The sequence below is a fragment of the Rhinoderma darwinii genome, chromosome 7 (assembly GCF_050947455.1).
Source record: "Rhinoderma darwinii isolate aRhiDar2 chromosome 7, aRhiDar2.hap1, whole genome shotgun sequence".
Lineage (NCBI taxonomy): Eukaryota > Metazoa > Chordata > Amphibia > Anura > Rhinodermatidae > Rhinoderma > Rhinoderma darwinii.
In genome coordinates this window covers 142,624,472-142,646,894 of record NC_134693.1, presented here as the reverse complement: position 1 = coordinate 142,646,894, position 22,423 = coordinate 142,624,472, and the positions used below count along the sequence as shown (strand labels likewise).

The 22,423-nt window shown below is 43.0% G+C and overlaps 3 protein-coding genes and 1 long non-coding RNA gene across 5 annotated transcripts in view; 2 read left to right on the top strand and 2 right to left on the bottom strand.

The window, feature by feature from the left end:
* LOC142657428 (uncharacterized) overlaps positions 1-17,453 on the bottom strand; it is a 73,469-nt gene extending 56,016 nt beyond the window's left edge. The window contains exons 1-2 of one of the 2 annotated variants that reach the window (XR_012849928.1): positions 17,304-17,453; positions 3,844-4,058 (exon numbers count right to left, since the gene is read on the bottom strand). This is a non-coding gene — a long non-coding RNA (uncharacterized LOC142657428). Of the gene's footprint in view, positions 1-3,843; positions 4,059-17,267 lie in introns of both variants that reach the window. The other variant, XR_012849927.1, reaches the window with a different exon arrangement.
* LOC142656980 (olfactory receptor 5AR1-like) lies at positions 964-1,935 on the bottom strand. Its single transcript, XM_075832031.1, has one exon. The coding sequence runs from the start codon at positions 1,933-1,935 to the stop codon at positions 964-966; it is 972 nt and encodes a 323-aa protein (XP_075688146.1).
* Positions 8,054-17,126, top strand: LOC142656979 (olfactory receptor 2T11-like). Its single transcript, XM_075832030.1, has 3 exons — positions 8,054-8,343; positions 13,903-14,829; positions 17,102-17,126. The coding sequence occupies exons 1-3, from the start codon at positions 8,054-8,056 to the stop codon at positions 17,124-17,126; spliced, it is 1,242 nt and encodes a 413-aa protein (XP_075688145.1).
* A 92-nt stretch (positions 17,454-17,545) lies between the features above and the next one.
* Positions 17,546-21,773, top strand: LOC142656917 (uncharacterized). The gene is made up of 2 exons (XM_075831918.1): positions 17,546-17,594; positions 18,987-21,773. Exon 2 carries the CDS (start codon positions 18,996-18,998, stop codon positions 21,228-21,230), a length of 2,235 nt encoding a protein of 744 aa, XP_075688033.1. The 5' UTR covers positions 17,546-17,594; positions 18,987-18,995; the 3' UTR covers positions 21,231-21,773.
* The last annotated feature ends 650 nt before the right edge of the window (positions 21,774-22,423 follow it).

The window sequence follows — 22,423 nt, the reverse complement described above, 5'->3', positions numbered from 1 at the left end:
TCCTGTATTATACTCCAGAGCTGCACTCACTACTCTGCTGGTGGAGTCACTGCGTACATACATTACATTACTTATCATGTACTGATCCTGAGTTACATCCTGTATTATACTCCAGAGCTGCACTCACTATTCTGCTGGTGGAGTCACTGTGTACATATATTACATTACTTATCCTGTACTGATTCTGAGTTACATCCTGTATTATACTCCAGAGCTGCACTCACTATTCTGCCGGTGGGGTCACTGTGTACATACATTACTTATCCTGTACTGATCCTGTATTATACTCCAGAGCTGCACTCACTATTCTGCTGGTGGAGTCAGTGTTGTCTTTACACCAGACATTGTACAGGCATCTGATGTAGGAAAAAAATACCCTCCCCCAGCATTATAGGATTTGATCACAGCTTTACCTAATCAACAAGGAGGGGACGCTCCCAAATCCTGACAAGGAGCAATCCCTCGCGGTGACAGATAAAAAGGAGATTTATTGAAACTAGTGCAGGAGGAAAGTGGACCAAGCAATCAGATTTGAGCTTGCATTTCCCTGGAAAATGAAAACTGGTATCTTATTATTTGCTTTGAGTGGTATGTATAGTTTTAAAAAGTGCCCCCCTCCCCATTCTCTTATAAGGTTTTCCACTTTTGACAATTCCCTGAAAACAACATAATCACAGGTGGTTCCACTGATGGGACCCTCAGCGATCAGCTGTAATATGTGGGAGAACAATACAGCAAGTGTTTAATTCCCCTGCAGCGCTACCACTGGGGAAATCAAGCATTACACAGTTAACAATGGAATGAATAGGCTGTCTGTGTAGTGCTCGAACATACTGGGTCCTCCAGAGAGAGACACTCTTTGTATCTACTCTGGTTACTTGATAGAAGTTTCAAATATTAAATCCGCTCTCCATTGGCAGGATATCTTAATAGGGTATTTGGAAACCAGACAACGCCCTTTATTTAATGATTCTTCGTATTTGTTGCCTCTCTCTGAAACATAAAGTATTTTTCATTGATGTTCTTCATCGCTGTCAAAACTTCTTGGTTTCTTAAAGAATAAACTAAGGGATTTAAGAAAGGGACGACTGCCGTGTACAACAAAGACAGCATCTTGTCCTGCTCCTGCGAGTGTTCACTCCCTGGGATCATGTAGGAGCTGAGCGGTGTGCCATAGAACAAGATTACAACGGTGAGATGAGAAGAACAGCTGGAGAAGACTTTCCCTCTACCACTTGAGCTACGGATTTTAATAATTGTCGAGATAATAAATATGTAAGAAGTCAGGATCAGCAAAAAGGGGAACAATCCCAAGACCACGCATACTACAAATAACAATGTATTGATGTGTGAGGTCTCGCTGCTGGCCAGCCTTATCACCGTCTTCAAATCACAATAAAAATGATTAATGTCCTGAGAACTACAGAAGGAAGCAAACGAGACCAATAGAGAGTGGATCAGCGCAGTTAAAAACCCAACAAGCCAGGAAGCCAGAGCAAGGAGGATGCACATTTCTTTACTCATGATGATCGTATAGTGCAGAGGTACGCAAATGGCCACGTAGCGATCGTACGCCATCGACGTTAGGAGTAAAAACTCAGTCCCGACACAAAACGTAAAAAAAAACATTTGTGTGATGCATCCTGGGAACGCTATTCTGCTGTCTCTGGTGATTGTTATGGCCAGGAATTTTGGAAGAATGGCCGATACGTAGACAATGTCTTGGACTGAGAGGTTACACAGGAAATAGTACATGGGGATGTGAAGCTGAGATGCCAGAGAAATGAGACAAATGATAACCAGGTTGCCCAAAAGGGTTAATGAATACATTAATAAGATCCCATTAAAAAACAGAATCTGAAAATCTGCCGAGATGGAAAACGAAAGGAGGTGGAAATCTCCCCACGCGGTGCAATTATCAAAATATGGATTCATTTCCCCTATAATAATAAATACACGTATAAGATCAGACATTGAAGAAAAATACTTGTATCCCTTTAAACATTAAACCTCAGACCACAAAGCCCAATTAATATAATTAATCCACAGAAACCCTTCACAGGACTCCGTTGTGTCGCTATTTGATGTAATACAAGATGAGCTCAGAGAATTGTGTTTTCTATGGGTGGACTCGGAGATATGGAGCAGTCTTCACTCTGGTTTCATGTAATTCCAACATAGAAAATGATTTCTGTGAACCTCTCACTACTCCACGTAGGTTCACCAGTTTATAGTCCTCTTCTCATCTCTCCGGCTTTAAGCGTTTCCAGAAGGAATGCTCCAAAGCTCCGGCACTGCATCTGCGGACACTTCAGAGGCTTGTGATCTTGGTACATACAGTGGACTTGAAATCCTCAGTTTTTTTGTCGCAGAAGCAACGTCATCCTTGCTCCTGCACACGCTCCACCTGTCTGATGTTGATCTCTGCAGATCAACAGTTCTATGCAAAGAAAATCGGGGGGCTAAGATAATGGAAAACTGTGTGGAAACAGCGGTAAAGACGTTTCCGCTACTTGTTATATTGCACAGATGACGGCTTTTCCACACAGTCTTTCATTATCCCCCCCTGATATTCTCTGTATAGAACTGCTTATCTGTAGATATTAACTTCAGGCAGGTGGAGCGTGCTCAGGTGCTCGGATACACGTCGTTCTGAAATATCGTCTGCGATGAAGAACCAGAGAATTTCAAGTCCACTGGATATACCTGTTGCGGGAACAAGTTGCAGTGACGGGGGTTGGGAGCATTCTTTCTGGAAACGCTGAAAACCAGTTTGAAAGGAGAGGTTGCTGTCCCCATCTTTAACTTTGATGGATTTTCTACGCCAACCGGCACAGAACGTTTGATAAATTACCCCCATTGACTGTGATCTTTCCTAGTGAGACAAGATTTCGGACTCATTGCAGCTTAGCATATAGTGTCCACTTACATATGTAGCTGTCTTTATCTTGACTCTCTCATTAAATACACAGTAGCAGGAAACTTTAACTTGACTTTTTTGAATGACTTTTTCATGGCTTTTATTGTGTGATATCACGCTGCAGCAAGTTATCAGTCATCTGTATGGTGCTCTGTATCTGTTCTTGATTTTATTTCTATAGAGCACAGAACATTTGTTCTTGTATGTGTGATATACTTGAGTTGTAACATGTGCTTTACATGGTTGACCTCTGACCTGTTAGGCTTCGTTCACATCTGCGTCGGGGTTCCGTTCATGGGTTCCATCAGACCTTTCCGTCATGGACCATGAACGGAAACCAAATGGAAACCATAGCTTTCCGTTTGCATTACCATTGATTTCACCGGTAATGCTTCCGTTGCTAATGGTTTTCCGTTCCGTAAAGGTTATTTTATTTTTGCGGAAACAATAGTGTAGTCGACTACGCTATTGATTCTGCCGAAAAAACTGAAATCTTGTGGAACGGAGACAAACAGAAACCATAAGCAATGGAAGCGTTACTATTTAAATCAATGGTAATGCAAACGGAAAGCTATGATTTCCCCTGAAGAAAATGAAAAGTCTGACGGAACCCATGAACGGAAAACCGACGCAGATGTGAACGAAGCCTTATTACCATAATCTATCTTTACTGCAATAATATATGCTAAGAAAATCTTCATAGTACATAAAAGAGGCCTACACATCCATATTGCAGTTGTAACAATTTTGAAAGCCATCTATAGTCTATATCTAGATGATAGATAGATAGATAGATAGATAGATAGATAGATAGATAGATAGATAGATAGATAGATAGATAGATAGATAGATAGATAGATAGATAGATAGATAGATAGATAGATAGATATTACATTCAGTCCGCTTCCGTTTTCTGTAAGTACCTGTATATAGGTGATCATCTGTCTAGAAGGGCCAGTCTTGGACTGTGGTGATTCTTATAGAAGGTTCTTATAACTCCTTTGCCTTAGACTCGCCTGCTCATAGATTGTTCCCTGCGGCTTTCAAGTTTTCTTTCTTTTAAACTTGTAAGTTGATTTTGAGTCTTGTACTTTGCAAACGTCTCAAGGGAGTTTTCTGTGTATCGTGACTGATAGCACTAACCAGAGGTGCCAGAAAAAAAAAGAAGATTCATAAGAACTAAAACTTTTTTGCATATTAAGAACAGTAGTAGAAGGCAAAAAGACTCATTTACAAAAGTCAGTCATTGTACCCATTAATAATAGAATAAAACCTTATATTTAAAGGTCCCCCATAATGTCAGACTTGCAGTCACTGTTACAGTCTGGTTTCTACATTGTAGCAGCACGCAGCTGTCATCTCCATCACATCGTTTTACAAACTAATAATTAAATGTCAGATTTCACTCGCTTATTTCCCTTCTCAGATGTCAGCTAGCAGGTCATACAGTTAAATTGAGAAATGTGCGCAGAGTGGGAAACATTTAGAAAGGAACAGCTTAAAATAAAAAGTAATTGAGTTATAGACAAGATGAAAAGTAAAAGGCATTTATACATGTCACATGAAAGCAATTCTAGCCTAATGGTCTCTTAGGGGAATGTCATCAATGGAACGACAGTAGAACGACAACCATAATGGGGCGACAGTAGATTTGCTCTGTCCGTCAGTCGCCTCAGTCCGTCACAATTCCATCGTTTTTTACGAGAGAAATAGCGCTGCATGTGGCAGAACTCAATGGACCCCATTATAAGTCAATGGCAGTCCGTCAGGCACCACTGGGGTCTGTTGTGCCAGAGATCCACAGTGTTGGGACTTTTGTTATAAACAACACAGCTTAACTTTTAACTTCTGTCGTTTATGTTTCTATCAGCAATACCGGGATGACTTCATCGCCAATCAGTGAAGATGACTCGGACTATTACTATTGTTGTTAGAAATAACAGACAAGTTCACAATAAATAAAAAAAATGCTCAGAAATTCTTCATTTAGTCTGGACAGAAAAAGCGGATAGTGAGTGAATATGAATGACATTGCTGGATCGGTGTGCAAAACAGGAATACTGAAATTGAGGGAAAATGTGTGTAAATCGGTTGCTAAGATATAAGCAAAGCATAATGGAACATGTTCAAATTGGAGTACAGTAACTAGTATGGACCACAGGGGGCAGCATTGGGACCAATACCGGGTATGTAGATGTCAAACGCTGCAGGTAACGTCTTTGCATCCGGCTCCTGCACAGGTCCGGTGCCGTACGGTGGCACAACTTATGTCCCATGTGACAGAACAGATCCCAAAGAATGCTATGGGATTCATTCTAGCATCAGTTTCCCTCCAGATTTTCTGCGACACGCCGGAGGGGAATTGACAGGGACAACGGACATTTGTGAACGACCCCTTACAGAGGAACATTTCCACTTGATCAAAAGCTCTATAAGATTTTTGAGGCAATATGGTTTGGGGAAATTGAAGATTAGGGCAGAGATTCGGCAAATTAATTAATTTTTATTATATAATTTTTTATTATTGTTAAATTACATCAAAAATTATTTTAATTTAAATAAATGTAAGGTTCTGATTTTAGGATAAGAACACTTATTTCACCTATAACTAGTGCAATTAAACTTTCAGAAAACTTTTGACATGTCATAGTGACATGTCAGAAGTTTTGATCAGTGGGGGTCCGAGCACTTAGATCATTCACAGATCGCTAAAACGAAGCGGCAGTAGACAAACAAGCCGTGTATGAGCTCAATAGAAAATCTAGGAGACTGTACAACACTTGCTCAGCATTCCGAGGAAAGCCAGGTATGGCCGATCAGAAACGAAGTGACACAGTACTCACCCGAGCGCTTCTGATGATTTGTTTTAGGGATCGAAGGGGGTCTCAATGCTCGGATCCCGACTGATCAAAACTTCTGACATGTCAAAACTTTTATGAAATTGCACTTTAAATAATAAATACCTGATCAAAACACACATTAAAGAGTTGGAGGCGGAATTTACCTCTCACCCCTGCTGTCATAAGGGACCTCCCAGGGGGAAAGAGTCCCGGCCCGGATGGATATACGGCCAAATTTTATAAATCATTGACTGACGGTCTAGTGCCCTTTCTTCTCCGGGCCTTTAATTCGATCTCACCTGACGTCTTGTGTCCCCCCCCCCCCCCCGCTCCACCTTGGCCCATGTGACGGTTATCCATAAGCCGGGTAAAGACCCCCAGCTCTGTCCCAGTTATCATCCCATCTCTTTGCTCAATGTCGACCTGAAAATTTATGCCAAGTTGTTAGCTAACAGGCTGAATAAACATCTCTCTGAATTAGTTCACCCGGATCAGGTGGGGTTTGTGCCGGGTCGGGAGGCGCGAGATAATACTCTTAAAACCTTTGATATTGTCCACCATGCCCAGACTCATCACATCCCCCTCATGATCCTGTCCCTAGATGCCGAAAAGGCGTTTGATAGGATATCCTGGCCTGCCCTCCATCAAACTCTTCAACATATAGGATTGGGACCTTCCCTTGTGAGTAAAATAATGGCCCTCTATCATTCTCCGTCCGCCCAACTAAAAGTAAATGGCTCCCTTTCTGCTCCATTTGCTATTTATAATGGTACCAGGCAGGGTTGCCCTCTATCCCCATTGTTGTATGTCCTCGTTATGGAACATCTTATGGCCTCCATTTGGAACAGCTCGGATATTAAGGGCGTTGTCATTGGTGGGACTGAATATAAGTGTTCTGCATATCTCGCTTCCCTCATTGATGTCCGAGCTGTCCCGCTTTGGAGTATGGTCAAGTTTTAAGATTAATTTCTCCAAGTCGGAGGCGCTGAATGTATCCCTTCCATCCTCGACACTCTCGCTCCTCAAACATAATTTTCCCTTCTCCTGGCCTGCTAGGGGTATAACATATTTGGGTACGCGCATTAGCTCTGATCTCTCCCAACTGTCCCCCAATAACTTTATCCCTTTATTAGCCAAGTTTCGCACAGACCTGGCCTCCTGGAATAAAAAGGAATTCTCTTGGTTTGGCCGTATTAATATAATTAAAATGTCACTCCTCCCCAGACTGCTGTACCTCCTGCAGACTATCCCTATCCCTATCTCCATCCCATCCTCTTATTGGCTACGTATCCAATAATGCTTCGGTTCCTTCATATGGCCAGTGGGTCGTCCCCGCTTGAGTAGGACGATTCTTACTCGCTCCAGGGGTGCTGGTGGGGTTGGTCTGCCGGATTGTCGCCTTTACTATTTAGCATCCACCCATGCTCGTGTCCTAGACTTTTTCCACAATCATGACTCTAAACTCTGGGTCTGTTTAGCCCAACAGTTGTGTACTCCTACCCTTTCAACTTTGCCTTGGACCCTGCCTGGGAATAGACAGACTTCCGCCTCTTTTGTCGTTTTCCATACCCTCTTGGCACTGCAGTCCTCTGGGAAGTCTGGCTCACTAGTTGACCCATAGGGTCTTTTGACTCCCGTCACTGACAACCTCGCCTTTCCGGCCGGGGAGGCACGTCTCTCCTTCCTGGGTAGGCCTTCCACCAACCCCATGTATTTCTCTCAGGTTCTCTCTGATGTATCCCTGCTCCCATTGGCCACGATCTGCCCAGCTGATACACCGTTGCCCCGTCATATATTTGCATACTCCCAGTTACAGCATTTTTACAGTGTCACTAAGAGTAGGGCTCATCTTCACCGGCCGCTGTGCGTTTCCACTTGGTCCCCGGAGCACGCCAATCCACACTCGATAAACTTCTCCTATCCCAGCGATCCCCTCATCTCCCATCCTTCTGTAGGGCCTGGGAGATAGAATTGGGCGTGACCTTTTCTGACGCTCAATGGAGACGGTGTTTCTCCCTTTCCCAGAAGGCCTCCATAGCCGTCAGAGCCCAGGAAACCAGCTACAAAATTATTTCTAGGTGGTATAGAGTTCCTGCAGCCCTGCACAGATGGTACCAGTCTGTACCTGACGAGTGTTGGCGGTGCGGGGCGTCGGGGGCCTCCATGTCGCACATATGGTGGAGTTGCTCTAGTTTGGAAATGTTTATGGGAGGCGGTTCTTAAAATTATAGTGGAAGTGACTGGGGTTTCGGTCCCTAACTCCCCTGAAGCGGTCCTTTTATTTATGTTCCCTATGCCGCTTACCATTTACAAATGTTCCTTAATTAGACATCTACTACAAGCCGCCAAATCAGTTATCCCTCGTAAGTGGAAAACAGCGGTCCCTCCGCTGCTGGATGAGTGGTTCCAGGTCGCTTTGATACAGCGAATGGAACACCTTCTGGCTCATTCCCCGGCCTCTTCTAGATGGTACAAGGATACTTGGTCTCAATGGCTAACGTTTGTTCGCTCTACCATCATCTCTGACAGGCGCATGGCTGCTTCTTCTCATTTTATCTATGATGTTCAGGTGCTGGAGTCCAGGTTCGCCACAACCTCCCTTTCTTTTCCTTGCCCGTGTTTGTTTTCCATTCTATCTTTTCCTTCTCTCATTGTGCCTATTGTGAGTGGTCTTTGCTTACTGTGATTGGGCATACATGTTCTTACCATTGCATTTTAAGAGGTCTGGGGGGCGAGATTGGTGTATTTTCGCTTATTTTTGTTTCAATGCTCATTTCCTTTTAGCTTCCTCAGACTGCTGTGATTGTATTATGCGCTTGACAAGGCTTGTGATGTTCACTCTCCTGTTTGGGATGTGCCCTTCTTGTCATGTTTTTTTTATTATGGGGACACATTTTTCCCGATTGTGTGTGTATTTCTTTGTACTAAAATCAATAATAAAATTTTGAATATGAAAAAAAAACAAAAAAACACACATTAAAAAGGAATTGGGGAAATTTTGGATGGTAAAATGCACTTCAGAAATCAGTGCCAGTCAGCTCCTGCTAAAGCAAATACAATAATGGGATGCATGAAAAGGCACCTGGTGTATAAGAAAGACATAGCAGAGCTGAAGTAGCTTCAAAAGTGGAAACCAATGTAATAGACGGGATTGGGTGGAATGCTGAATAATTAGAAAAACTGAAGGCTTTTTAGTTTGTAGACTAATCACTTGCTTCGAGAAAACCTAATCACTAAAGGACAAATATATCAAAGGTCAATTCAGATATCTATTAACTGATTTTTTTACCCAAGACTTTGACTATAATAAGGGGGCGACCACCATAAAACTTTCTGCCCTAGGATATGATAAAGGTTGACTCATTAAATTTAAAAGGGGTCTACGTGTCATTTTAGAAATATAATATGATGAGTTATCTGCTCTGACTGGTTGAGATGCGTCGTTGATCCGGGGATTTATCCTGATTGCCATGTTTGTAGCAAATATCGTTCTCAATAATGGTATGTGAAATACAAGCACATTTGTGAAACATTTATATTAAATGAACGTAGTACAAATATTAAGATGAATATTAAATGTTATCAGTACGCAACACTGCATCCGACAGAGATAAGGAAGACTAGGCCAATGAGAACTAAAACTCCCATCATACCCGGATTTATGGGAAGGGGATGATGCGGCTCCATATGTTGGAATGATGGGTGTTTCATGCCCTCCCACCTACTCATGTCTTATATGTTGTATACTATTCTATTGCTCGTATTAGGTTATATAATATCGCTATATAAAGATTATTAATATTTGTACATCTTTCGATTGGTTTCTGTAAATATCTCCATGTACAATTTTTGTTTATACGACATGAAATGTTTTTTACCCATATTGATCACATTGCTGAAGATTTGCTCCCTGTTCTTATCGCTCTGAACCACTGTCCACTATGAATCTGTATGTACTGGATTTATACTCCTAATTCTGCAATTTGTGATATGTTCTGCCAGACCACACGGACATATCCTTGTTTTACGACAAAATCTTTAACCCCTTCACGCACCCTGACGTGCTACGTGCTATTACGTCCGGGTGCGGGGGGTGATGTTTGGAGCGCGCTCACGCGCTGAGCGCTCTCCATATGCTGCGGGTGTCGGCTGTATTTTACAGCGGACACCTGGGACGAACAGCCGGGAGCAGCGATCGCGCTGTTCCTGGCTGTTTAACCCTCAAATGCTCCGGTCAATCGCGACTGCAGCATCTGAGGCGTCCCTCCGACAGCTCATCACCCCCCCCCCCTCTCCAGGGCTGCCTTCACTCAGGGCTTAACAGATGCCTGTAAAAAGGACTATATACTGCAATACGTTAGTATTGCAGTATATTGTATCAGCGATCTAACGAAGTGTGTGAAAAATAAATAATAAAGTGTGTAAAAAATAATTTTTTAGTAGCGGGAAAAAAAAAAGCTCAAAAAATCCCCCTAAAGTAATGTAAAAATAAAAAAAGTTAAAAAAATTGGTATCACTGCATCCGTAAAAGTCTGAACTATTAAAATATAGTGCTATTTAATGCGCACGGTGAACGCCGTAAAAAAAAAAGTAAACCGCCAAAATCGCTGGTTTTTGGTCACTTTAGCTCTCAAGAAAAATTTAATAAAAAGTGATCAAAAAGGTTTACGTACCAAAAAATGGTACTGATAAAAACTACAGCTCGTCCCGCATAAAATAAGCCCTCACACTGCTCAATCGGTGAAAAAATAAAAACGTTATGGCTCTCAGAATGTGGCAACACAAAGCATTTTTTTTTTAACAAAAGATTTATTATCAATAAAAGTAGTAAAATATACAAAAAACCTATATAAATTTAGTATCACTGTAATCATATTGAGGCACAGAATAAAGAGAAGTTGTCGTTTTTACCGCACGGTTAAATCCGTAGAAATGAAACATAAAAAACAATTGAGGAATCACAGTTTTTTCCAACTTCAGCCCGCAAAAAATAAGCCCTCACACCACTCTATTAACGGAAAAATAAAAAAGTTATGGCTCTTGGAATGCGGGGAGTGAAAAATTAAAATGAAAAATCAAAAAATGTCTTCGTCCGAAGGGGTTAATGAACGCACATAAAAATATTTATATCACTATCATTTAGCACTTTTTTTTTTACTGCAGTATATAAATAATATTTAGGATGTTACTTTAGTGAGGTTTGTATTACATAATATGAAATTCTCAGCTACAAAAAAAAAAAAAACATGTAAAGTTCCATATATCAAAAGCAAATATAAACTTCATCAAGTTCTGAGAAATTTACAAAACATATTTCCGAACAAAACAAATGAAACATAATTGTTATGGGACCGTCATAATGAAGAATTTCACAGAAGCCGATGATCCCCGTGGCATTAATCACTGATAATCCTGTGTCTTGTACATCACAAATATGAGCTGCTGAGCCAAGAATAAATGATCTAAGCGCCAACATTTTCCAATATAAACAATTTTTGCATTTTGAATTTCAGAACAATGGATTTGTTTTAACTTCATAATAAATTATTATTCTGCTTTTGTAAGTAATTCCCTTGCAAAGGTGTAAATCATAATTTTAAGTTACGGGTGATATTTGTATTTTTTTTATGGCTATGAAATAAAACGTTACAGCGTCAAGAAGTAAATCTATTCATGTGTTTAGAACATAAAAACGAGTTTGGGACAGAACAGTACAGAAGAGAAATCAATAATCTCATTTATGTTCTATTAACCGGAATATACAGTAATTATGTAAGTATGATCAAACCCATCCAAATATCACAATTTATTTCATTTTTCACTGTAAAAAATTTGGTAAATTAAAATATATTAGGGCCATATTTCTGTCAATTGGTGATTGTTCAAAATAATAATATTATTATTAATAATAATAATATAAATAATAGAGCTTAGATTTTGCTATAAATCCCGACTTCTAACCCAGCTCCTGACAGTGTGAGTTTTATATGGAAAATAAAGTTTTTAAAAGATAATAAAAAATAAACCAGTGACAGCACTAAAATAAATATGGACATTTAAAAAAAAACAAACAGATATCTGTACAATTGCTGCTATTTTTTTTATCTGTGAGCCGGGAACAAATGTAGCTCCAGCTATCCTGGGATTTACACCGATCGGCCATAGCATCCAAACCATTAAAAGGTGAAGTGAACAACATTGATGATCTGGTTACAATGGCGTCTGACAAGGGGGGGGGGGATATATTAAGGAGCAAGTGAACAGTCCGTTTTTGAAGTTGATGTGTTGAAAGCAGGAAAAGGATCTGAGCGACTTTGACAACGGCCAAAGAGCTGAAAATGTTAAGGCTGGACACCTTCAGAGGTCTTGTGGAGTCCATGTCTCAGGAGGTCAGGGATGTTTTGGCAGCACGAGGGGGACCTACACAATATTATGCAGGTGGTTTTAATGTTATGGCTGATCAGTGTTTTTTTCTTCTAATTTTACACTGATATTTTTTGTATATATATTGTTTTTGTGGCCTCTAGAGTAAGATTTTCCAGTGTCCATTACTTGTTTATAGTTTAATTTATCCAACTTCTAGTATAAACACTTTTTTGTGTTTTTTTTGTCTATCCATATTAAAAAAAAAATCTATAATATTAAAGTTTTCACTTTAGTCAGTGGAGCTGAAAATTAGCAGACACTTTCTATTTTCTTCAGTTCACTTTTCAACTTTGCTGCTTAGAATGGGGCAGTGTCAGCAGAGTCATCTCATTATCATTAAAGGGCAGGGGATTTAATGTTTCTTTCTGCTCTTATCGCCCCTTTTCTCAGTGTGAAAACAGTCAAAACTCTGCTCTGATTCATTCTCGTCCTTTCTAATCGGTCTTTCCCTCCACAATCTATCCTGAATGCAGCAGCCAGTCTCATCTTTCTGTCCAACCACTAAACCAACGCCTCTACCCTGTGCCAGTCACTGCACTGTTTGCCCATTCACTTTAGAATTCACCCACAAAGCTCTCCACAGTGCTGCACCTCCCTACATCTCTGCCTTTATCTGTCTACCACCCTACTTGTGGTCTACGTTCTGCCAACAATTTAAGATTAACATCCATAATCCGAACTTCCCACTCCCATCTCCAAGACTTTTCTCATGCTGCACTAGTTCTTTAAAATGCGCTACCCCAGACAATAAGATTCATTCTTAACATCCTCAATTTTAAGCATGCTCTAAAAACTAATCTTTTTTGGCAAGCCTACCACATTTCATAAATTATCTCCTTTCCTTTTATCATTATTATTCCTCAATACCCGACCTCTTCATTCAACAGTATCCCCAGCACTGATTGCACCCTAAGGGCTCATTCAGGTGAGCGTGTTCCTCGTCCGTGTGCTGTCCGTTTAAATAACTGACAGCACATGGACCCATGCAATTTCAATGGGGCTATTCAGACATGCGTGAGTTTTGACGCAGTGAGTGTTCGTTGCGTTAAACTCACTGCATGTCCTATATTGCTGCGTTTTTGCGGATGAGGTCGCCCATTGAAGTGAATAAGTGCTTGAAAACCACGGACAGAACATGGACGACATCCATGCGCTGACCGCGTTTCACGCATCAGTTGCTAGAAAATGCATAGAAATTAAAATTAAAAAAAAAGGGGCTTGCACGGACGTAAAAAACAGATGCTACACACAAAGTACACTGATGGCGCACGGACATGAAATTCAGGAAATACGCTCTATTTTTTGCGCACACAAAACGGACACGCTCGTGTGAATGTAGCCTAATGCACTTCATATCTGTCATACACAGATACTCGCTGGGTAATTGGCTCATGCAGCTTTATGTGTACTACCCCATGTGTATAAAAGATGGCTGGATTATTGTACTGAACAAGCACTTTAACCTCTCTATTTCCTCATAGATTGTAAGCTCTTGTGAGCAGACCCTCACTCCTATTTGATTTGTTAGTTTGTTTCTCTGTAGTATATGATTTGTTGTTTGTTTGCACTTGTTCGCTCTGACTTGTAAAGTGCTGCAGAATACGTAGCGCTATATAAGGATTATTATTGTCATCCTTATTGTATAGGTTAGTATCTCTATAACCTAATAGTTTAGTCTTGAGTTCTGGTTATGTTGTTTTTGAATTTCTCCTGCAGGATGAAGTTTTATTTGACAAACTGCACAACTCCGAGTGAATTCCACCTCTCAGTGTTCCCCGTCCCTGATGGTTTCCAGCCGGTGCTTGTCAGTGGGGTGCTATTGATGTTCTTATTGACTCTACTGGGGAACCTGATCATTACTGGTGTGGTGTACGTGACCTCTCAGCTGCACACACCTATGTACTATTTCCTGTGTAACCTCTCAGTTGAGGACATTATCTATGTGTGCGCTACTCTCCCAAAACTGGTGGCCATTACAATAACTGTTGACACCACTATAATGTTCCCGGATTGCATCGTGCAGATGTTCCTATTTACATTTTGCGTCGGGACTGAATTTCTACTCCTAACCTCAATGGCATATGACCGCTATGTGGCCATCTGTGTCCCTCTGCGCTATACGTGCATCATGAACAAGGACATGTGTATACGATTATTATCTGTCTCCTGGATGGTGGGACTTTTAAATGCGCTCATGCACGCTGCGTTGGTCTCAAATTTATCCTTCTGCTATTCCCACAATATTAATCATTTCTACTGTGACCTGAAGACCATGATAGCGCTCTCTAGTGGTGACATCACCGGCATTGAGATGTTGGTGTCTATTGAGTGTGTATTCTTGGGAGTAATTCCTTTTGTCATGATATTAATGTCTTATACGTGTATAATTACTACCATTGTTACAATTCGTAGCTCGGCCGGGAGAGTCAAGGCGTTCTCCAGCTGCTCGTCTCATCTCACTATTGTGATATTATTCTATGGTGTGTCACTCAGTTCCTATATGATCCCAGAGTCAGTGCATTCCCAGGAACAAGATAAGGTGTTGTCCCTAATTTACACTGCTCTGGTGCCAATGGTAAACCCCTTAGTTTACAGTTTAAGAAACAAGCAGGTTCTGGGAGCCATGGACACCATAGTGGAAAGGTATTTCAAATGTGACTGTGTCTGGTGGATTAGAGGAAGCACCCAAATGTAAATTAGAAAAGTGACATCTGTGGAGATTAAGGGGCTGGGAACGTCACATGTGCTGTAAATGAAAAGGTCCTGACACTTGGTATCAGTCAATGACTTGAATATTTCTGTAGGTTTCCATAAGGCTGGGTTCACACGACCTATTTTCAGACGTAAACGAGGCTATTATGCCTCGATTTACGCCTGAAAATACGGCTCCAATACGTCGGCAAACATCTGCCCATTCATTTGAATGGGTTTGCCGACGTACTGTGCCGACGACCTGTCACTTACGCGTCGTCGTTTGACAGCTGTCAAAAGACGACGCGTAAAATTACAGCCTCGTCAAAAGAAGTGCAGGACACTTCTTGGGACGTTTTTGGAGCCGTTTTCTCATAGACTCTATTGAAAACAGCTCCAAAAACGGCCGAAAAAACGGCTCGAAAACGCAGCGAAAAACGTGAGTTGCTCAAAAAACGTCTGAAAATCAAGTGCTGTTTTCCCTTGAAAACAGTTCCGTATTTTCAGACGTTTTTGTCTCAGTGTGTGAACATACCCTTACTGTAATTACGGTCTGATATGTTGGCAACAGACTCTTTAAAATCAATGAGTTTTGCGCACTGCTAACCTGAGCTCTGGAAATGTACAAGTCAGAGGCTCTTCGGAGCGGAAGGAGTTGTGTCATTTACGGCAGGACCGGACTCGGGACTTTAAAGCACCTCTAGAGAACTTAGTTCCTGAACTGCACCAATATGTGACATAAAATAGTGATCATAGGGACAGGGAGATTCTTTCTCCTTCCTTTCACTTATTCCGATATCCTGTCATGTGATCTCCACTCTTATGGACGTATTCTTATGAACTGAGGTTATGGACAGAAGAGTTAAAGGGAACCTGTCACCAGCATTTCACCTGTTAAACCAGCAGTACCTGGTTCGAAGTGGGTGAAAATTTTTATTTAACCTATAATTATCTTCTATGCACCTTTAGTATTCCATTTTTTTGTGTTTCCGTGCCGTATGTTAATGCGCATAAGAGTCATATCTACGTTTGAAGAGTCATATCTTCATTCCTCAAGCCTTTCCAAGTTAACCCCGCCTCCTTACTTTTGATTGACAGCTCCTCGCCACACCCCAGCGCACACAAAATCACACACTTGCGCATCAATGTTCTGAAGTGTTCGCACAATGGGACAAAGACGAAAAAAATAAAGGACTACGTCCCGACGTATTGGCCCAGATTTACTAATACTGACGAATATTACACGGTCTATATAGAGGGGATCGTTGCAGCGATTTGCACATTTGTTAATAATTTACACCTCTTCATAAATTTGGTGCATTTTGAACTGTCCGACGGTGTGAAAATTAAATCTACGCCCGCTCTGAGCAGATGAAGATTTGCCCCCAAGTGTGCGCCATTGTCACCTCTTGTACATAGTAAGGCCCCATCCATGCACACGCAATTCATTTCTATGGGCCAATTCACACGACCGTGGTTTCCACACACAAGCATTGCCCAGGAGTCTGGACCGCAAAAAGAAAGGACATGTCTCAGGCCACAGGCCGTGCCCGTAATTGCAGGCACGGCCGGCTGCCGATGGCGGCCGGCCGCATTTTCAGGCCGTGCTCCCATCCAAAGTTGGGAAGCACGGCCCGTAAAATACGAAAAGTAGGACATGCTCCATAATTCCCGGCACGGCTCTACGGCACGGACACCCATCTGTAGTGATACGGAAAGGTGTCCGCGGCCAATAGAACCGGGTGGGTCCGCAATTGCGGAGATTTTTTACGGCCGTGTTTTGCGGTCCAGGCTCATAGAAATGACTGTGCACGGCCCGCGGGTGACACACCGCAGCCATACGAGACGAAAATCACGGCCGTGCAGACCACTACGGTCATGTGAATGAGGCCTAAATGTAGCCAAAACGACGCCTCCGTTGAGGACGACACCGCCCTTTTTTGTCACTTTCAAAATTTGGTGAGCGACGACAAGTCGCAAATTTTACTACTAAAATGTTTCACGTCATCACTTTTCCGTATTCTAGTGGCAGCGGCGTAACCTGCCGCTGCCTGTCATAGCGCAAATGCCGTATCTGCCATGTACTGTCTGACGCCATTATGAAACCGCATTTATTTGGTCACATGATAGTCACCTATGTCCCGCATGCGGTTGTACTTGAGCCGGGGAAGACGCGGTCACGCGGATGTCTATGTCACATGACCACATGGATATCTCGCCACAGGTACAATATGTCAGCCTATACCTGATGTTTCACAGATACTGATTAATATGTCAATATACTGGTTACACCTTTACTAAAAATGGTTTGCGCTTGCATTGTGTGTAATTCCATAAAACATTGATTACACAACATTTACTAAATATCACTCTTGCAGCTTATGACTTGCCATGTAGTTCCGTGGTGAAGGGCTCGTGGTTATTACCTCATGTTTTCTATAAACGCAGCACAACTAGTGCCACTAGCTTTCTCCTCACAGCCGGCAGCGCGGCAATAACGCCTATTGGATATCGCATGTCATGTGATCATCGTTTCGCCGAATCAGTCAGCTGTAGTTCTTTTCTCTAGCCTCTCCAATAAACTGTGCTGCCTCCCGGACTACAGCTCCCATGAGCCCTAGCACGACACGGCTTCTCGTGATGTCACTTCCTGCTACACATTGTTTTGGAAGCCGCTGGGTGCGGGTCGGTTTGCCGGGAGCTGTTGCTGGATCCGGGTGAGGAGCTCTGTGTTACATGGGTGCAGCTAACATGACATCCACAGCAGGAAGCTTCACCTTGCAGGGGGACGGGACATGTATAATGGTGTCTGCCCTGACATTTGTCACTGCGCCGGGTGATGGACTCGCAGCCATGGCAACCGAACTGCGCTTTATTTACAGACGAAAAATCTGCGTTGATTATTTTATCCCCTATTTGCGCACACGTATTACAGGTCATTTAGGTACCAGTGCACAATTCATAATACAAAGTGCGCAATTTTGTGTCTGCGCCGCTGGCTAAAATGATGCGGAAGAGCTGCAGCAGGGAATGTCACGTAGTTACGTTGCTCCTCCAATTTTCCCGACTCGAATGACGTCACATGACCCAGGTAGCCAATGATGGCACGGCTCTATGGAGGCAATATCACAGGGCCTTGACATGATTGGCTGCCTGGCTCATGTGACATCTCAATGGACATGACGTCACTGACCTGGTGCGAGCTGTGGCGGAGTAAAGTATATAGGGGTTCTCCCGCGGCGGAGGAAAGTATATAGGGGTTCTCCTGCGGCGGAGGAAAGTATATAGGGGTTCTCCCGCGGCGGAGGAAAGTATATAGGGGTTCTCCTGCGGAGGAGGAAAGTATATAGGGGTTCTCCCGCGGCGGAGGAAAGTATATAGGGGTTCTCCCGCGGCGGAGGAAAGTATATAGGGGTTCTCCCGCGGCGGAGGAAAGTATATAGGGGTTCTCCCGCGGCGGAGGAAAGTATATAGGGGTTCTCCCGTGGCGGAGGAAAGTATATAGGGGTTCTCCCGCGGCGGAGGAAAGTATTGGGTTCTCCCGCGGTGGAGGAAAGTATATAGGGGTTCTCCCGCGGCGGAGGAAAGTATATAGGGGTTCTCCCGCGGTGGAGGAAAGTATATAGGGGTTCTCCCGCGGCGGAGGAAAGTATATAGGGGTTTTCCGCCAAACCACTTATCACCTATCTACAGGATAAGGAATAAGTGTGTGAGGGGTTCCGAGTCCTCTGTATGAACGTATTGCCGCTCCATTCATTCTCCATGGGATTGCCGGAGGTTGTCGCGCGCTCTACTACATCCAGCAGGTTAACGGCGTCCTCCAGTGCTAGGAAATGTCGGGTTGTTAAATGTTCAGTTCAGCCCTTTCTTATACTTGCGTTTAGTTGTCATCTTGTTTTCCAAATCATACCGACATTACGACCCAACTTTCCGCCTATGACTGCAGAGCTGAGTAGATGTGGTCAGGAGTCTGGGAAAGCTGGGTGATGGCCCCTGTGGGAGCTGTAATGGAGACCATATTGAATGTCATCCAGCTTTCCAGGCAACAAATGTGTCTCTGCATCAGCGGCCGATCTGATTATTACACTTTGTCTCTGATTTTTTTGCAGACCGGAGTCATGTCGAAGTGTATCGTAAAACTCTGCAAAAATACAACACGTAAGAATCTGTCGTCCAGAGGGATCCGAATGTACGACTTCCCCTCCGATCTGCAGAAAATCAAGCACTGGCTCCTGCTGATAGGACAGAATTTTGGAAACCTCGATTCATTTGCTCATCGAATTTTACGGGCCAGGAGATCATTTCGCATTTGTTCCGACCATTTCACTCCAGACTGTTACGTCCTCCGGGACAATAGACCGATCCTTCATGACGAGGCTGTGCCATCCATCTTTCCCAAAATTATCGATGATTCCGATTTATGCATGGAAGACGCATCTCCCCCTTCCAAGAGACCTCGGTTTGATCCTGTAAGCCAAGACTACCAGACGCTCCTCGAGGCTTATAACCGGCAGTTGTTGGCGCCTCCAGAATCTAAATACAAGGTTGCGAGCACGACAACGACCGTTACCTGCAAGGACGTTAGCACGCGCACCGATATATACTATCAAACGAGAGAAGTTGGAACGAGGACCATCCCGTTTCAGGGGATGAGAGCTAAGAAAACCAGCACCGATCCAAAATGGGGTAAAAAGAATGCGAGCACAGAGACTAGTCATGCGTGGCTTCTTCCACCGTCAGATCGCTATGTCAAGATGGTGGATGCCGCTACATGTACAGAGCCTGAATTCCGTAATCCTTCTGTGGCAGAACCATGGAAAATACGACACGATCACATGTATCCTACCGATGACTCGCGTTCCACCGAGGACTCTCGAAGTTACGACTCCAGCGACAACGAGTCTTACGTCGCTCCCAAAGATAAGAAGAATGCGGATCGACTGGTAAACGAACGGAAATTTTTAGTGTTTGAATCCTGCCTGGACGAACTCCTGCAACACCTAAAATGCTCTTACGGAGATGGATGCAAGGCGAGCGTTTCTGGGATTGAGAAGCATGTGACCGGCACCATGTTAACCGTCGTCGGATACTGCTCGGGTGGTCACATTTGCTGCCTGTGGCAAAGCCAACCTGTTAAGGGGAGGACGGGCATTGGGGACTTGATATGTTCCTCGGCAGTGCTCTTCAGTGGCGGCAACTTTCAAAAAGTTCACGAGATGTTCACCTTTATGGGACTTCCTTTCGTCTCGCCAAGCAGATATTCTGTGTTGCAAAGAAAGTATATGTTTCCCATCATTGACTTTTATTGGTTTAAAGAACAGCAGAGAAGCCAGAGTTACTTACGCGGTCATCCAGTTAGTCTTGTAGGTGATGGACGATTTGGTTCCTTTGGTCATAACGGCAAATACTGCACATATACATTCCTGGAGTCCACAACCAAAAGAATTCTTGATTTCCATATAGGACAGTCCACCCGTTTGACTTCAGCAATGACCTTGGAGAAATTTGCATACAAGAACAGCTTGGACAGTCTTCTTGATGAAGGTTTCTCCATTGAGACGGTCTCTACAGATAAGCGCGTTGCTTTACATAACTTTATGGAGGAGCGCTACGAGGACATCTCCTATAAATATGACTTATGGAAATATTGCAAAAGGTTCCGTAAGAAATTAATGGCAGCCAGTCTCAAAAGCGGCTGCGCCAAAATTGCCGAATGGATTCCCGATCTCACAAACCATCTTCGGTTCTCTACGGGTTCGAGCCGAGGTCAAGAGCAGTTGACTCTTGAGAAATGGCTGTCGTATCTTCACCATATAACTGGACAGCATAGCTGGGCCGACCTAAAACAGTTTAATTCTTGTGCGCACCCTCCGCTAACAGCCGAAGAAAATGATCGACCTCCGTGGTTATGTCAAAAAGACCCGGCTTACCAACACGTGAAGGAAATCATGACTGACCAGACACTCCTCGGGGACTTGAGCCGTATAACCGCGCTCTGTCACAAAGGCCAATTGGACTTTTTCCACAGTTTAGTCTTAAAATATATTCCAGAGAGAACGCGCTTCCAGTCAGACGCTTTGGAGGCTAGGACTAAGTTAGCCGTCCTGGCACATAACTATAACTCTCAGAGAGTGCAATTGGCTGTTCGTTGTCGCATTCACAGGAGAAGTAGAGTCTCCAAGCATCGGAATAAGATGTCTCAAAATAAACAAAAACATTGGGTGGCAAAATATGTATATGGGTCCAGTGCATCAGCGCACGTTTTCCCTATAATTTCAGATGTGATCCGATTTGCTAACAAGCAGATTTTCCGTAGCTGGAGGTCACATCCGATGTCCTCGTGCGTCACGTAGAAGGTTTTTGTAGAGTTTCCGCAAGCGTCTTGACTTCTCTCGTTTGTAGGACCGGATTTACAATAGGTGCTGCCTTATAGAAACATCTAAGCAAGAAGCATAGAGTCCCTCATTTATGTACTGGACATACAATTCCGCTCCACGCGTGCCATAAATTTCTGCTCCACGCGCGCATGCCTTCTCTGCTGAAGATCTATACAGACTGTTATTTGACTTCTTGACATGGAGAGTATTTGACCAAACGATGCGTTTCTTCTCTTATTAAAGTTTTTATTTCTTTTTTTAAAAGCTGCTAAATTGATTTATTATAAATATTAATTTAATAAATAAAAATCACATTTTCAACTTCTTCCTGCAGGTGTAAAAAAAGCGGCCCAAAAATGACGCGATTAAAATAATACCTCAGTGAGGAGTCTAATAATTAAACTGACTATACCAGAGCACACCAGAAATACACAAGCAGGATTGTTTCAACTTCCTCAATAATCATTAAAAACTTCTAACTGTGTTGTTGCTGTAGAGTTTGTGCAGCTCCTGTACGTATCGGCTGTCCTGCGGATTCTGACAGGAATCCAACTGTCTACTGCTGTTGGTTTGGGGCTGACGTCCTCTGCTCTCCTCCCTCGTTTCTTTCAGTGTTCGGCTGGATTCGCACACTGTTTGGCTGCGTTTTTAGTAGCGTTTTTTTTAGGTCAAATGCTGTGGCCTGATGTTACTTTAAAGTCTATAATGAAAAGCTAATACAAAGCATTTTAGTCTTTAAAGGGGTTTTCCCATCAGGGGACATTTATGACATCGCATCTGACATATCCAGTGGATATATCTGGAACGGGCCCCCTAAACCCTGCTCCACCTTTTTTATGCTTCCCGGCCACTTTTTGACGATATGGTTGGGAGTTAAGAAAATAGCGCAGCTCGCTGAGATATGCTGTTTCCGTAAGTCTCATCGAACTGAATGGTAGTTACGGATGCAGCGTAGTTTGCATGCTACACGGCTTCCGTGGTAACTGCCATTCACTACTATGGGACTTACGGAAACAGCGTAGCTCAGCGAGCTGAACTATTTTCGTATCTCCTGACCATGTAATCAGGAAGTGGCCGGGAGGCCGCAGGAAAAGGTAGAAGGGGTTTAGGGGGCTCCGTTCTAGAGATAGGTGGGACCTCATCTATGACATTTGACAGATCCAGTGGAT

Coding starts and splice junctions, on each gene's coding strand:
- LOC142656980 (XM_075832031.1), bottom strand. CDS start 1,935: ATGAATCCATATTTTGATAATTGCACCGCGTGGGGAGATTTCCACCTC.
- LOC142656979 (XM_075832030.1), top strand. CDS start 8,054: ATGCCGCTTACCATTTACAAATGTTCCTTAATTAGACATCTACTACAA. Junction 8,344..13,902: donor GTTCAGGTGCTGGAGTCCAG/GTTCGCCACAAC, acceptor TTTCTCCTGCAG/GATGAAGTTTTATTTGACAA. Junction 14,830..17,101: donor ATGGACACCATAGTGGAAAG/GTATTTCAAATG, acceptor ATCTCGCCACAG/GTACAATATGTCAGCCTATA.
- LOC142656917 (XM_075831918.1), top strand. CDS start 18,996: ATGTCGAAGTGTATCGTAAAACTCTGCAAAAATACAACACGTAAGAAT.